Source organism: Podarcis bocagei (assembly GCF_964188305.1).
Source record: "Podarcis bocagei genome assembly, chromosome: 7".
Lineage (NCBI taxonomy): Eukaryota > Metazoa > Chordata > Lepidosauria > Squamata > Lacertidae > Podarcis > Podarcis bocagei.
Window position 1 is genome coordinate 24370289 of NC_138132.1, and position 17433 is coordinate 24387721.

Genomic DNA, 17433 nt, shown 5'->3' on the forward strand with positions numbered 1-17433 from the left:
CATTGCAAAAAGCTGGATAACATTTTGATCCTATGAGATCCAGGGCTCAGTAGCAACTAGTAAGATGACCCAGTTCATTCAAGGGTTTCTACTTAAGCAAACTGGGATGTCTGGTCTTTCTTTGCAAAGCTCCATTTGCCTACCTCAATGGCTGGGAACCAATGGGTGGGTCAGAAACCCATCTCCCCACCCCAGAGGCTCAAATTTAACAGGTGGGTGGGCACTTGACTATCATGACTTCAAAGCACAGCTAGGCATAAAGGGCAGGTCCCCCAGGACTACTAGGGCACAGTCAACACACAGAGAATATCAAGCAATAATAATAATAATAAATTCCCCAGGGTCTCAAAGTCACACACTCTTTCCTGTCTCACATACATTTCATATTGTTATTTGAACTCAAAGAAGCTGTCAATTCACGGATCTCTCTGGTCAATCAGGTCTTTGAAGCAAGTGAAACCTGCAACAAAACGTTGCACATTCTAACAGGAGTGCTCCACTTCAGGGCCTCAGCCAGCCATGCCCTCCTTCGGGATATTCCATTCCATCTGCTCCACCAAAACTGTTTTCCATTTCATCTTTTCCACTAACATTCAATATTTCATACAAAGCATGCTCAATCCTTATTGGGCTGCATTTTTTTGAGGGGTAGGTGTACTGTATTTATATTCATACTACTGCAAACATTGATGGTTCTACCAGCATTCTGATATCTCCCTCTTGTTTCTCAGCAGTCTCATTTTGGATCCATTTCTGTCTGCACTGACTGCGCCAGTTCTCGTTTACAGGGAGTGATGGCATCTAAGCTATAATTGCATCTAACCACTGAAGAAGATAGAGAGGACCGATCTTTGTTAGGTTTTTTTTTTAAAGAAGAGAGATGTGGCCCTCGGGTTCGAGTCACTTCAGAAAATTAAAAGTATTGAATCAATAAAGCTCTGACATTTCTCTCTCGAAACACTGGAATCATGTCATTGATTCTGCTTCATAATGTAAAGGGGTCAAGCAGCATAAAGCATGGTGCCTGCGAGCCATCCATCAAGCACTAGTAATGCTGTTTTCATTCCACATGCTGCCCTGAATCCAGATTGTCTTGCCCTTGCAAAATGAGCTTGGAGATGGATGCTCCACTGCCGTGGCAATGAAAGGTAGACCATTTGCTAACCAGGTCTGCAGCATTGACTTTCCTCACCCAACAGAGGGTTAAATGTGGACAAGTTGCAGGATTTGGAGATTAAACTTAGAGGTTCAGTGGAAACAATCCTTTAAACAAAGTGGTGCCAAATGACAAATATTGCAACACTAAAGAATGAGAATTGCAGCAGGATGGAGTGGGGGTGGGCACTGTTGAAACCCCCAGGTGAATGTGCACAGCGTGCTGAAAGCACTGCAGTTTTGGGGGTTGTCAGAGCCAGTATGGTGTAGTGGTTAAGAGCGGTAGACTCATAATCTGGTGAACCGGGTTCGCATCTCTGCTCCTCCACATGCAGCTGCTGGGTGTCCTTGGGCCAGTCACACTTCTTTGAAGTCTCTCAGCCCCACTCACCTCACAGAGTGTTTGTTGTGGGGGAGGAAGGGAAAGGAGATTGTTAGCCGCTTTGAGACTCCTTCAGGTAGTGATAAAGTGGGATATCAAATCCCAACTCCTCTTCTTCTTCTAACTAAATAATGCCCTTTTCCCACCTCTGTATCCTAGTTCTCTGCAACAGAGCAGGAGTGTTTGGTTTTAATATTAGAAGGAATGCATTGCTTAGAGAGCAGCCAGCATCTCACTGAGACTTAACAAGTCACAGTGAATACAAGATACCCTAATTACATCTGCTCCACTCTCTCTCCACACAATTCAAAGTGCTGACTATGAGCTATAAAGCCCTATATGGCTCAGGTCCAGGCTACCTGAAGGAACATATTCTCTCATGTGATCCTACCCAGGCTCCAAGTTCTTCTGGGGAGGTCCTTCTCCCAGGTCCGCCACCCTCACTGGTACATTGCGAGAAGCAAAGCTACAGGGAACCAGGCAGAGGGCCTTCTCGGTAGTGGCGCCCGCCCTGTGGAACGCCCTTCCAGCAGATGTCAAAGCGATAAACAACTACTTGACATTCAGGAGACATCTTAAGGCAGCCCTGTTCAGGGAAGCTTTTAACGTGTGATATTTTATTGTATTTTTGGTTTTTATGGAAGCCGCCCAGAGTGGCTGGGGAGGCCCAGCCAGATGGGCGGGGTATAAATAATAAATTATTATTATTATTATTATTATTATTATTATTATTATTATTATTATTATTATTATTATTAGGCAGGGATGCGGGGGAGGGCCTTCTCAGTGGATGCTCCCAGAACTTTGCAGTTTCCATCCTAGAGAGTCTAGACCGGCTCCCTCCTTGCTGTCGCCTTCTGCCAGCAAGTGAAGATCATTTTGTTTCAACAGGCTTTTGGGAACTTGCTGTTTTTAAGGAAAGGGCTGTGTATAGTGTGCCACACTGGGGGTTTTCTTTTTACTATCTGTATGCTTGTGTGTGTGTGTGTGTGTGTGTGTGTGTGTGTGTGCTGTTTAAAAGACAGTTTAATTACTTTTTAACAATAACCTTTTATCTGTATTGGTTTTAAATTTTGTGAGCTGCTTTGAATCCCGATTCTGGGGGAAAGGTGGGAAATAAATATATAAAGACATGGGACAATTTATAACTGAGGTGCAGTTCAGATGATGTGTTAGAACACATAATCTATGATGACACATAACCTACATGATGGTTTCTTAAGCCGTACATCACCTCCCAGCGTAGTTGGGAATTTTTGGGTTTCCACAGGCCCCAGGAGGGGTCATGCCAATTTCTTTTACTGCTTATGACTACTTTGGTTATGTTTGCAATTATGCAATTTGTTCATGTTATTAGCCACCTTGAGCATGGTTTTGACTATGGAATGGCAGCATGCAGATAAAATAATGTATGTAAGTAAGTAAGTAAAAGGTCCTAGGTTCAATCTCCCGGTAAGGCAGCGATATGAGATCCCATCTTGGTTGGAGGATGGATGCTGACTAACAGATTGAGGTTGAATCCTGACAAGACAGAAGTATTGTTTTGGGGGGACAGGAAGCAGGCAGGTGTGGAGGACTCCCTGGTCTTGAATGGGGTAACTGTGCCCCTGAAGGACCAGGTGCGCAGCCTGGGAGTCATTTTGGAGTCACAGCTGTCCATGGAGGCATAGGTCAATTCTGTCTACCAGCTCCATCTGGTATGCAGGCAGAGACGCTACCTGCCCGCAGACTGTCTTGCCAGAGTGGTGCATGCTCTGGTTATCTCCCACTTGGACTACTGCAATGCGCTCTTTGAAGGTGACCCGGAAACTACAACTAATCCAGAATGCGGCAGCTAGACTGATGTCTGGGAGCGGCCTCCAAGACCACATAACACCAGTCTTGAAAGACCTACATTGGCTCCCAGTACATTTCTGAGCACAATTCGAAGTGTTGGTGCTGACCTTTAAATCCCTAAAATGGCCTTGGTCCAGTAACCTGAAGGAGCGTCTCCACCCCCATCATTCTGCCCAGACACAGAGGTCCAGCGCTGAGGGCCTTCTGGCGGTTCCCTCACTGCGAGAAGCCAAGTTACAGGGAACCAGGCAGAGGGCCTTCTCAGCAGTGGCACCCACCCTGTGGAACGCCCTCCCATCAGATGTCAAAGAGAACAACAACTACCAGACTTTTAGAAGACATGTGAAGGCAGCCCTGTTTCGGGAAGTTTTTAATGTTTGATGGACTACTGCATTTTAATATTTTGTTGGAAGCTGCCCAGAGTGGCTAGGGAAACCCAGCCAGATGGGTGGGGTATAAATAAATTATTATCATCATCATCATCATCATCATCATTATCATCATCATCATCTAAGGAAGCTGCTGGTGGTCAGCCTCAGGGATACTGAGATGACTCAGTATGCAGTAGCTTCCTGTGTTCTTACAGGAGTTTAAGGTGTGGTTCAGAGTGTGCCTGCCAGGACAATAAAACAGATAAAATAAAATAGCTCCCTACCACCACCTGGTAAGCTTACTAGGGGGCTGCCAGGGGGCTGGCACCATACTTGTCATCCTCTTTACGTGCATCTTTTGCATGCCATCCTGGCTGCCATCCAGGCTACATTGTCCTCATGCCAAAAATCCCAAAGCCAGCCCATGGATTGGGAGCTCTTTAACTGGCATTATTGGCATTGTGGAAGTATTGGAATGTGCTTCACACATGTCCAACATCTCATTTACATCAGACCTGAACCGGTCTGCTTACTTTTCCCTTCACTTCTCTGTTCCCTGTAAGAACTTTTGGCTTACAACACACATGGGTTGAGGGCTGAGGGGTTTCTTTCTCTACAAAGGCCTGCTTTATGTTCTGCGTATGAAAATGTAGCCTCTTATAAATCACCCCTTTAAAGTCAGGAGGGGAGACTGAGTGAGCAAGAGTTAAAGTCAGAAAGAGAAATTATCTTTATGAAGTGGAGAGAGAGAAGGAAACACAAACTGAACAGAACCTCCCTCTCCCCCTCACACCCTACCCTGTGAAAAAATAAAACAATATGTGAAAGGAAGCTGTGGGAGTGATGGCTAGCAGCCAATCTCTGTTCAAATAAATTCAGTGCTCTCTGGAATTGGCAGATATCCAATAAAAACTCATTTTAATCTAAGACCACGAGTCTCCGATGCAAAGTGCTCCCGAGAGAGGCCACAGCAATGTGAAATATTATTCATCTACCTAATGACTGAGATAGACTGTAGAGGACTGATAAAGCTGCAGCAGTGGCCTCCAACCTTCCTTGTCCACCCTCAGCAAACAAACCAAGAGGTGGGAAATGAGGATAAACCCCAAAAGCAAACCACAGAAATCCATGGTCTCTCCAAGCGACGGAAAAGCTGGCTGAATGATACTGATGGAGCATGTTGCCCAAGCACTAACAAAACCCCAAGGATCTTCAATGACACAACACCCCAGGTTTTATGTTTTGCTTTTCTTCCCCAGTTCTCAAAATTTGAGAGGGGAAATGACGGTGACTTCCATGGCCTGGAATGGAATGCTCCTAAAATGCAGACATTGCAGCTGAGCAAGACCACCAAGGAGGGGAGAGTCATAAGGAGACGGATGTTATGGGAAGCCAAAAACACTCACAGAAGGAAAAGATGGAAGGTGGTTTCACCCATGAGCTTTATTTGAAAAGGTCTCCAAAATGTGCATTGGCTACAATGGGCATCTGGTTGCTTTCCCAAAATCTTTATTTCATTGTCTTTGTACAGGATACAAAAAGCACAGGTGAAGTCCAGGTGTGCCAGAGTTATTTGTGTAAACATCCACAGGCAATTAATCTTAAGGTAGAAGCATAGAAAGCTGCTCTATACTGAATCAAAGCATTGGTCTGTGCAGCTGAATAGTGCAGCTGAATATCATCCATGCTGACTAACAACAGATCTCTGACGTTTCAGACTGGTGATATTTCTGGTCAGGGAGCTGTTTGTTTGTTTGTTTGTTTGTTTGTTTAGTAAAAATTATACACCACTTGATTATATATATATTTTAAGAACCTCAAAGTGGTTTCCAAAAAGATAAGGCAATAAAATCAATAAAACAATCTGAAGCTTGCTTTGGAAGGAGCTCTCCATGGTCCTGACAACCAGAAGCTTGTTACACCTAGACAGAATATTTACTTCTATGGGCTCCAGCTCAGAGCCAGAAATGGGCTAACGATAGAATTCCCATTCTCTTTTCAATTTCTAAGCATATTAACAAAACTAGGTTGTGTGGCCTTTTGTCTGGAATTCCAGTTTAAGCCAAAATCTGTAGTCATTTCAATCCAGACCTGTCTTTTAAAATTATTAGGAGGAGGAGTATTTATTTACTGGTTTTTGAGCCAAAGGGCCCTTTCCACCAGCTTACAGAGTTATTAAGACGCTAACACAGAGAAAATATGTTTAAGGTATTTTGTGGCAGTGATTCCAGTTGGCGCTATCTCAAGACACTCACGCCTTGCATTATAAGCAGTGCTAGATATCATTGAGAAGCCAATATTTAGATCCTGCCAGCATCTCTTTAAGAAAGATTGGCCATTTTTTCCATGTGAAATTCAAATTCCTGTGGTGCTCCATAATTGCTTTAAAACTGGGGGGGGGGGGGGAGAGAAGAACCAAAAACAATTATCTTGTCAACAATTCAGATGGGGATAAACAGCTATTTTACAACAAGTTTGTGCTCTGTGTATATTTTTATTTCATGGACCAAAATGGAAGGTTGACCTTATTTGAAAAAATAAAGCCACTTGGGTTCTGTACTTTGGAGTCCTGTGGTGGCTTGCTGAGGAATCACTGAGTGGTACACAGCAACCAGACAGGAGTCAGAGGTGAGAGTTGAAACTAGGAAGGAGAATTTGGGGGCAGAGAACAAACGGATATCCATTGCCAGCAAAAACCATTGTTTCTAAGCCAAAGTCCCAGCCTGGACATAAACCTAGACGTGGAGTTTCTGAGGAGGCGTTCACAAGTGAAGTTAGATTATCACTGGGCCTCTGACGTGACACTTCTGAATGTCTGCAATCTCACATGTGTATTGAGGTTCATTTTATATTCATTTGGGACCCAGGTGGATAATAGATATGAATTCATATTTAATGCTCAATGATAAAATGCTGTGTTTTGCCAGGAAGCGTCCGAATTTTAAGTTTATTCTGGTTTTACATAATTTATTTTTTAACTTGCATAACACATTTTATTTCATTTTAATCATTTTCATATTTGTTACGGGTCGGGTAATAATCTCCTTTTTTTTTTAAGGGGCAAGTTACGATCTGCCAAGGAAACTCGGCATTCTAAATTTGTTTGTGATGTCGTTTGTGTCCAGGCTAATGTCTGCATCTGCTATGTTACACTTTCATAAATTCTGTTTTGTAATGGTCCAATGACTAGAAATGAATGAATCTGAACCTATTGAACGCTTGGGGAGTTGCTTCCTGTTCCCCTGTTCTAGAGTAGACACAGCCACATGGGCGGCTGCTTTGCCAACGCATCCTTTGATGTAGCACAAGTCAGCTGACTTGCAGAAGCATCAGGTGGGCAGCCTCAGGAAGAAGCAGAGAAAGCACTGCTCTGCTGCTGGGCTGAGCTAGGAAGCAGGTGTTGTAACCAGTTCATCTCAACATTTTCAAGCACTTACGTTGCCCAAGGTTGATAATTACCCAGCTTTGAATGTGAAATCTGCCCCACTGGTAATGCTTGGATGAATTACAAATCAAGCATCCTTTTCACTGCAAGGGATTTGGCATATTTTGTGGTGGGGAGGACACTGCCTTGTCTCTTAGAATATCTTTATTTGAATGATGCTGCTGGACTACAGCTCCCATCAGCTACAAAGCTACAGTTCCTAGAATTGCCTGGGAAGAGGGGATAATTATTAATCTGCTCCAAAAATTGTAGCTCTGGGAGGGTAATCATAGAATCTTAAGAGTTGGAAGGGAACCCAAGGGTTATCTAGTCCAACTCCTTGCAACGCAGGAATCTGAGCAAAAGCATCCATGACAGATGACCACAACCTCTGCTTAAAAACCTCCAAAGACCAGCTCTCGTGGGAGTCTGTTCCACTGCAAACAGCTCTTACTGTCAGAAAGTTTAGTCGGAATCCCCTTTCTTGCAACTTGAAACCATTGGTTTGAGTCCTACCCTCCAGAGCAGGAGAAAACAAGCATGCTCCCTCCTCCATGTGACAGCCCTTAAGATATCTGAAAGTGGCTATCAGATCTCCTCTCAGTCTCCTCTTTTCCAGGGGCAAAACATACCCAGTTCCTTCAAGTGTTCCTGATAAGGCTTAGTTTCCAGACCCTTGATCATCTTGGTTGCCTTCCTCTGCACACCTTCCAGCTTCTCAACAACCTACTTAAATTGTGGCACCCAGAACTGGAGACAGTATTCCAAGTGTGGTCTGACTAAGGCAGAATAGAATGGTACTATTACTTCCCTTGATCTGGACACTATACTTCTGTTGATGCAGCCTAGAATAGCATTGCTTTTTTTCTGCTGCAACACACTGTTAACTCATGTTAAGCTTGTGGTCCACCAAGACCCCTAGATCCTGTTCACATGTACTGCTAGTAAGCCCAGTGTCCCCCATCCTATATTTGTGCATCTAGTTCTTCCTGCCTAAGTACAGAACCTTACATTTGTCCCTATTGAAATTCATTTTGTTAGCTTGTGCCCAGTTCTCCAATCTGTTAAGGTCATTTTGAATTCTGATTCTGTCTTCTGCAGCATTAGCTACCCTCCCAGTTTGGTGTTATCTGCAAATTTGATAAGCATCCCATCAATTCTTTCCTCCAAGTCATTCATAAATATGTTAAACAAAAACAGGCCCAGGACAGAACCCTGCAGCACCCACTTGTCACTGTTTTCTGGGATGACGAGGAACCATTAATGAGTACTCTTTGGGTTTGGTCAGTCAATCATCCACAAACCCACCTAACAGTTATCTTGTTCAGCCCATGTTTTACCAGCTTCCTCCCAAGAATATCATGGGAATATAATGATGTTGCTGGACTACAGCTCCCAAAATTCTGCCATGACTGTTTGAAATGGTATGTAACTTTAAATGTATGGCTCAGATGGGACCTCTGTTATAGAATGCTCTCTCTGGAGAGACTCGCTTATCACCTTCTTTGTTTCCACAATAGGTTAAGATCTGCTTTAAGTCTCACAGACCTTTAAAGTGAGAACTTCTCAATTCACTGAATGTTAGATGGACTGTATATTTTTACTGATGCTGGGTGCTTTTTCTATGATGTTTTACACTGCCACTAAAAAAAAAAAAAATACTAGGCTGATTCTTACTTTAATCCAGCAATTAATATTCTCTTTTGGTTGTTTTCTGAATATTGCTGTTTTAATGTAAGCTGCCCAGAGAGCAGTGATACTGAGTGGCATATCAAGGCTGTTATTAAATAAAGTAACGTTCAAGCAGCCTTGCCAGTGCCGGCGTTATGCTTTGAAGGGGAGTTGGAAAAGATTGCCTGGAGGAGACCTCCCTGAATAGCCTCACTGCCTCCTCATCACTGCAGCTGATACCCATTCACTTACCCTGTCTCTCTGTACCCTAGCCACACTGCCACCTATCTTATTGGACTGGGGCTTTCGCCATCATGGGAAGCAGTAATCATTACCAGAGCTTCTTCTGAGTCAGAGGCAAGACAAGGCAAATCAGCACCTTGGACAGATCCCAGTGACCCCTGCTGGCTGAAATAGGGAGGAAAGGGACATAAGAAGCCAATGGCCTCTCTGGTCCAGCATCCTATTCTCACAGGGGGCAATTAGATGCCCACAAGCAGGGCCCAAGCACGGGGCCCTTCTGACGGTTTCAAGCAATTAAAAAACAGTATCTCTGACTGACTAGATCAGGGACTAGACTCATATGAGGGCTTAAGAATGCTGGCAGGGGGGCTCTGTTCAAGTGGTTCCATGCCCTTGGGAGAGCTGCAGTCCATCTTTAAAGGGCTTGTAGGCTATTGTGCAGTTTCATGCTTCCGTGTGGTTGTGGAACAAGAAAGCCCACAGGAAAGTCCTCTTCAAACGGACAGGAAAGTCACAACCTTAGGCCAAATCAGTGTAGAAGGTACAGCCAGGGACTCCCTCTCAACTGGGGTGACCGAGGCATCATCTTTGAAGGTGACCCGGAAACTGCAATTAAGCCAGAATGCGGCAGCTACACTGGTGACTGGGAGTGGCTGCTGGAACCATATAACACCGGTCCTGAGAGATCTGCATTGGCTCCCAGTACGTTTCCGAGCACAATTCAAAGTGTTGGTGCTGACCTTTAAAGTTCTAAACAGCCTCGGTCCTGTATACCTGAAGGAGCGTCTCCATCCCCATCATTCCACCCAGACACTGAGACCCAGCGCCGAGGGCCTTTTGGTGGTTCCCTCATTGAGAGAAGTGAGGTTACAGGGAACCAAACAGAGGGCCTTCTTGGTAGTGGCACCCGCCCTGTGGCACGCCTTCCCATCAGATGTCAAGGAAATAAGCAGCTATCCTATTTTTAAAAGACATCTGAAGGCAGCCCTGTTTAGGGAAGTTTTTAATATTTAATGCTGTATTGTTTTTAACATTTGATTGGGAGCCTCCCAGAGTGGCTGGGGAAACTCAGCCAGATGGGTGGGGTATAAATAATAAGTTGTTGTTGTTGTTGTTGTTGTTGTTGTTGTTGTTGTTGTTGTTGTTGTTTGAATCAAGAGTGCTCCACGAGCCAACACAGGGACCCTAAGGCAAAGGACATGACACCATCCAAAAGGAGAGGCCAAGGTGAGCAAAGGCTGCTGCTGCTCTTCCTTCAATTTGCCCCTGTTGCTGCTCACTCACTTGGAGAGGGGCAGGTTCACAGCAGAGCCGGAGGGCTGGCACTGGGTTCCCTGCAGGGGTATAGGCCTCAGCAGTTGCCCAACAATGCCAACTCAGATGCCAACACTGCAAGTCCATTTAGAGAATGGTAGAAAAGTTTTGTGTGGGCGTGTGTGGGTGTCCCACCCCCATGCAAGAGTTTTCCAGTGATGCCCTTAATGGCTGAGCCAATTCCAAATTAATCTTGGGAGGGAAGCCACCCATGGCTAATCAGAAGCAAGAAAATTCTGCAATGCGGACTTTCCGTAAATGCAGATTGGTGACATCACCCACTTGTTGTCATTTATGTATCGCCTAATACTGCTTCTTCGGTGAAAGCAAAACCTTTGTATCTAGACAGGCACTTAGCAGCTATGGATGAGCAGAAGTTTCTGTAAATGGCACATTTAGCATGGTCTGAACCCCCCAGATAAAAGGCAGGTTAAGAGCCTTCTATAGTGATAAAGGTATATCACTGGAGATGCAATTTATCATCCTCGGCTGTCCTTGGTTCCATTTCTTGGGTCAGATGTCTTATCTCACGAAAATAATGGAGAAAGTATAAGGCTGCTGGATTTACAGCTATGGAAACCATCCATCGCACAATGACTGGAGCCCCTTTGCTGAGAATTACTCATTTGCTTACTTTGGACTGTCATTTTCCTTTCCCCCACAATAGCTCGTGAGTGCCAAATCCACATGACAATGGCAGTGAGCACAGTGTACTCAACATTTCCGTTGTGTTATTTAGTGTGCTATTCCACTATGCTGATATATGCTTTCGTTAACCCTCAAGACTGATGGCTAGCACACTCTCTACATGGGACCACTCCTGAAGATAAATCGATGCAGAAAGCAGCTCACCATCTCCTTATAGATCTTGGGAGATGGGAGCAGACACATAAGAAGCACAAAATTTTAGAGTAGGAAAGTGCCTTACAGGTCATCCAGTCCAACCCTCGACTCAATGCAAGAAACTCAGTCTGGCTTATGTCAGCTGTTCTGGGTTGTCAGGTATGCTTTCGGGCCCAATTCAAGTGGATGGAGTTAGGGATGAAAGCAGCATATAAAGACTATTAATAAATAAGCAACATTCAAGCAACAGTGCCGGGGTCAGAAAATAAAATAACAATGAAGACAAACCATTGCAACAATAAACTGCAGATTGTTTCTCACTGAGACACAAGTAATTATTCAATATTAGAGAAGAGAGTCAAGTTCACACATACTTTTCAAATTTAATACAGTATTACACAATCCATAAGTTCTTTGAGACTTTCAGCACGGGTTTTGAATTTTCTGTTTTGTCTGTATATATTATGAAACTTCATCAGTTGTAAGAACCTGAGAATATAAGGAAAGCCTGCTAGATCAGCCCAACAACCGATCCAGTCCAGCATCCCATTCTCACACTGGCCAACCAGATACACATGGGAAACCTGCAAACAGGACTTGGGCACAACAGCACATTCTCCCCTCCCATGGTTTCCAGCAACTGGTTTTCAGAATCATTACTACCTCTAGCTGTGGAGGCAGATCATAACCATCATGGCTACTCACCGTCAATAGCCCTCACCTCCATGAATTTGCCTAATTGTCTCTTAAAGACATCTAGGTTGGTGGTGTTCACTGCCTCTTGTGGGAGTGAGTTCCATAGTCTACCTATGTGCTGCATTAAGTCTGCTGTGAATACATATTTCTTCTTTTGGCCTTTACTCATGTGAGGTTGTTGGATTAGATTCTCTGTGAAGACCATTTCCCATATTTTACTGTACAATTTCAATAGAGAGATGCCTTGCAAATCATTTGAAAAACTAGCTACAGATGTCCATGCTGCAATTAATGGTCAGGACTTATATGACCAAAGGAGCATCACCACCAAAAATAAGCCTGTCCATCCCTTAAGTCTGGCTGAACAGATTCACTTAAAGATCCCACTTCTGTCTAAGTCCCTGTAGAACTTCTTAAAATGTAGACAAGAAAAGTAGACCACGTTAGGCTAGATGAACAAATAATCTGACCTGGCCACGATATATGACAACATCCTTTGCTCCTTATGCAGAAGACTACAAAGGTTATTCTCCAAATACAGCCATTATGGAATAGAACAAGGCATTTCATGTAGAGAAGAAACTAATTGCTAGCTGGGGAGAATAATTGCTTGGTGTGATGTTAAAATACCCAACTGTGTAAAGGTCAAATCCTGATGACCATTAAGTCGCTTCCAGAGCAGCTCTGCTTTTTAAGACACGGTTTCCATCCAACCCCAGAAATTACCTGCATTGTCATTCCTAGATGTATGACCTTGGTGTTTTTCAAACCTTAATGCATGTATTGTTGGAACTATCTAAGCTTACCAAGCAATCCATGGAGCTTTGCACATGACTGCCAAGTCCTCTTCATTATTCATCACCAATCTCTCATATCTTTACATCATCTGCAAACTTTAATGCAGCAGCAAATTGCTCCAGATGCTTGTCAAAAACTATATATGTATATTAGAATAGAGCATAAGACCTGTTCCTTCTAACCAGGTTATGATTCAGTCTTCCCCACCCCGGTGCCCTTCAGATATTTTGGAAAACAACTGCCAACATAGTCTGACTCAGAAAAAGGCATCTTCCTATGTGTTTGTTTGCTGTGATAGACCTATTCATACTTATTGGAGAATCCCTTGACCTTACTTTGTAAAATAATACTTTCCCTCTTCTTCCCTTGGTATTCAGGTGTGTATGTGTATATACATTTCATTGTTTTTTATATTTTCTGTTGAAAGCCGCCCAGAGTAGCTGGGGCGACCCAGTCAGATAGGCAGGGTATAAGTGTTGTTGTTGTTGTTGTTGTTGTTAACACATACACATTTAGTTGGTCAACTGAACAAATGGACTATGGTTCATGAAAGCTGGTGCTAAATGCATTTCCTAGTCTACAAAATGCCACAAGACTCTTTCTTGTTCCAACTCACCATGAGGAAGATCAGATGTCAGGTGGGGCATGAGGTAGCTCCGGGTCAGCTGCCAATCAAAGTCATCCTCAACACCTTGGCTATACTCACACTGGTTTAAGTCCCCGTCTTCTTCAAAAGTACAGCCAGCTGTGGGATAGAGACAAAAAGAAACACTGGGATGAAGGACAGCATATTTTTCCCATAAAGAGAGACAAAAAACAAATCTTAAGAGGACACAGAAAACATCAGAGAAAGCACACAAAGGACACAATCGATAGGTATTTCCACCATTGAAATCCATCCTGCCTTACAGCTCTCATTTCAAAGAGCTGAAGGAGAACTTGTAGGTCATCTAGCTCAAATGCAGGAAATCCAGATTTAGAGCACCGCCAACAGATGGCTGCCCAGTCTCCACCTGAGATCTACTGCCGGAAGCTGTGTGGCTCTGAATACAGGTTGTAAGGAACTCCAAATGGGAAGAGTGCTGTTGCACACACTCCCGGCTTGTGGGCTTCCCAAAGGCATCTGGGTTGCCACTGTGAAAACAGGATGCTGGGCTAAATGGGCCTTTGGCCTGATCCAGCAAGCCCCTTATGTTCTGATGTGGGGAACTGATGCCTTTACACAGGGACACGGGGAGGTGGCAGTGGCAGTGGAGAGTGTCAGAGCCATCAGCATGCAAGTTAAGGGCATCTCAGTATGATGCCAGCACTTCATAATTATTTCCTTGCATGGCTCATCCCAACTTCTTTTATCACTTCAATTAGCAAAGCCACCTCACCTGTCACCACTGACAGAACAGAAAATAACAACTTAGACAAAAAAGTATTTGCAAATGCACTCCTTGCTCTCCCACCCCGTTTCCCCAAATTTAAGTTTCCCCTGCTAGTATGAAACTTGTAAAAAACCCAGGAGTCCCATCAGGTTCTAGACTCATCGAGATATTTAAAATCAAAATAAACACTGATTAAAGGGGTGGGTATTGTAGGGCCACAAGATGTGGGTGGGGGGGATCCAGGGGAGAGTAAAATACCGTATTTTTCGCTCTACAGGACGCACCTGTGTGTTTCTTGTGTGTGTGTGTGTGTGTGTTTCTTGTGGCTGATTAGCTGCTCTCCCTGTGCAAAGGTCAGAGGGGACAGGGTTTCTATTGAGTCAGGTGATTAGCTGTGGGAGGAGCTCATCAGAGTTTGCAGGTCAGTTTGATCCATCTTTTAGGTTTAGGGGAGCTAGTCTCAAACGTTTGTTGGGGGAGACCTACGTTTTCTTTGGGGGGTTATTTGTCCTGTCTTCATGCTTTTTAAGATGGAGGACCACTGTAGCCACCCCCAATGACACGTTTTCAAGATGGAGGGTGAGGGAACAGCTGCAGTCGCCTGTGGTTCCTGCGCAATGTTTGCCATCTTGCCAAAGGTTGCAGGCAGCTTTACCTGCAGCAGTTGTATGTTGATTGCCCTCTTAGAAGACAAAGTCCAGCAACTGGAGGAACGTGTAGCTACGCTCCAAAGAATTAGAGAGCTGGAGCTCTTCTTGGAAGCAACAGAGAACACCGTCTCCACCAAGGAGGAGACAGGGGACACCCCTGAGAAGGAGGCTAGTTCACCAACACAGGTGCCAGATATATGGAGAAACGTGACTCAAAGAAGTAGGAGGCCCAGGGTTCGCTCTGATTGTTTAGAAATACACAATCACTTTGAAGTCCTCTCCCCTAGCATGGAAGACGAAGAACAGACTCCATTTGAGGATCTCTCCCTCATTACAGTCGATCAGGTATATGAAGACGAGCAGCAAAGTCAGTCCTCAGGGAATGTGCAGGCGACCTTGGAATGGACAGCTCACGGAAGAACCCTGACCAAACCTAAGAGGAGGCATGTAGTGGTGATAGGGGATTCCCTACTGAGGGGAACAGAAGCAGTGATCTGTGGGCCTGACAAGATGTCTCGGGAGGTGTGCTGTCTCCCCGGGGCTAAGATCCAAGATGTAACTGAACGACTGCAAGGAATCATAAAACCCACTGACAAATACCCCTTCCTCTTGGTTCATGTGGGAACCAATGACACTGCTAGCAATAGCCTCCAGAAGATCAAAAGAGACTACAAGGCTCTGGGCAGGAAATTGAAGCAATTAAATGCACAAATTGTCATCTCATCTGTCCTCCCAGTTGAAAGACGTGGCCCAGGGAGAGAGGGGAAAATAGTGGAAGTGAACAGCTGGCTTCGCAAATGGTGTAAACAGGAACGGTTTGGATTCTTAGATCACGGACTGCAGTTTCTTGAAGATGGACTTCTGGCAAGCGATGGGCTGCACCTCACAACGGTTGGGAGGAATGTTTTTGCCAAAAATCTCAGAAACCTCATCAGGAGGGCTTTAAACTGACTAATATGGGGGAGGGAGACAGTGCTCCTGAAGGTAGGAGTCTATCAATTGATGAAGATGATCATCCAAATATCATAGACCAAATGGAGCAAACAGCATGCAGACCTAGTGGTGGGAGGAAAAAAATCCTTAAATAAGAGACACGGGGGAATGATTAATGGACTTCAATGTCTGTACACTAATGCGCAAAGCATGGGAAATAAACAAGATGAGCTTGAGCTCTTGGTACAGCAAACTAAATATGACATAATAGGCATCACTGAAACCTGGTGGGATAGGTCCCACGACTGGAATGTAATAATGGAGGGATGCAATCTATTTCAGAGAAACAGACCAGACAAGAAAGGAGGAGGAGTGGCGTTATATGTCAGGGATGTGTATACCTGTGAAGAGATCCAAGATTTAGAACCTCAAAGCCAAAGTGAGAGCATTTGGGTCAAAATTAGGGGAGAGAAGAATAACAGAGACCTCATTGTGGGAGTTTACTATAGATCCCCAAGCCAAACGGAGGACATAGATGATGCCTTCCTGGATCAGATGGCCAAGCATGCAAAAGGAAGGGAGATAGTAGTAATGGGGGACTTCAATTACCCAGATATTTGTTGGATGTCAAACTCAGCCAAGAGCATAAGGTCAAACAGATTCCTCACTGGCCTTGCAGACAACTTCATTGTCCAGAAAGTGGGAGAAGCAACAAGAGGAACAACCATTTTAGATCTGGTCCTAACCAATGTTGATGACCTGGTTAGTGGGGTAGAAGTGGAAGGATCATTAGGCGCGAGTGATCATGCTCTTCTGAAGTTTACTATACAGTGGAAAGCAGCAGCCAAGCATACTAGGACTCAATTTCTTGACTTTAAGAAAGCCGACTTCATAAAACTTAGGGAAGTGCTGGGTGAGATCCCATGGACAGTAATACTAAAAGGAAAGGGAGTTCATGATGGCTGGGAGTTTGTTAAGAGAGAGATAGTAAAAGCACAACTTCAGGCAATACCAATGAGACGGAAACATGGAAGGTGCTTAAAGAAGCCAGGGTGGCTATCTAAAGAACTTTTAACTGAGTTAAGATTTAAAAAGGATGTGTACAAAAAAATGGAAAAGGGGGGAAACCACCAAAGAGGAATTCAAACAAATAGCCAGCACATGTAGACACAAAGTCAGAAAAGCTAAAGCACAGAATGAACTCAGGCTTGCTAGAGAGGTTAAAAGCAACAAAAAAGGCTTTTATGGGTATGTCCGTAGCAAAAGGAAGAACAAAGAAACAGTGGGGTCACTCAGAGGAGAAGATGGTGAAATGCAAACAGGGGACACAGAAAGGGCTGAACTCCTCAATGCCTTCTTTGCCTCAGTATTCTCTGATAAAGAAAACAATGCCCGACCTGAAGAATTTGGAGCAAATGATTCAGCAGAGGAAACACAGCCCAGAATAACTAAGGAGATAGTACAAGAATACTTGGCTAGTTTAGATGTATTCAAGTCTCCAGGGCCAGATGAACTGTATCCAAGAGTATTAAAAGAACTGGCAGATGTGATCTCAGAACCGCTGTCAGTCATCTTTGAGAATTCCTGGAGAACAGGCGAAGTCCCGGCAGACTGGAGGAGGGCAAATGTTGTCCTTATTTTCAAAAAGGGGAAAAGAGAGGACCCAAATAATTATCGCCCAGTCAGTCTGACATCAATACCAGGGAAGATTCTGGGGCAGATCATTAAGCAAACAGTCTGTGAG

At 44.2% G+C, this 17433-nt stretch overlaps 1 protein-coding gene across 7 annotated transcripts in view; it reads right to left on the bottom strand.

Annotated features, from left to right (window-relative positions):
• PTPRU (protein tyrosine phosphatase receptor type U) overlaps window positions 1-17433 on the bottom strand; it is a 378319-nt gene that overhangs the window by 211894 nt on the left and 148992 nt on the right. For all 7 annotated transcript variants that reach the window (XM_081201863.1, XM_081201862.1, XM_081201868.1 and 4 more), the window contains exon 2: window positions 13350-13478. In XM_081201863.1, coding sequence (XP_081057989.1) covers window positions 13350-13478 — 129 coding nt within the window. The remainder of the gene's footprint in view (window positions 1-13349; window positions 13479-17433) is intronic.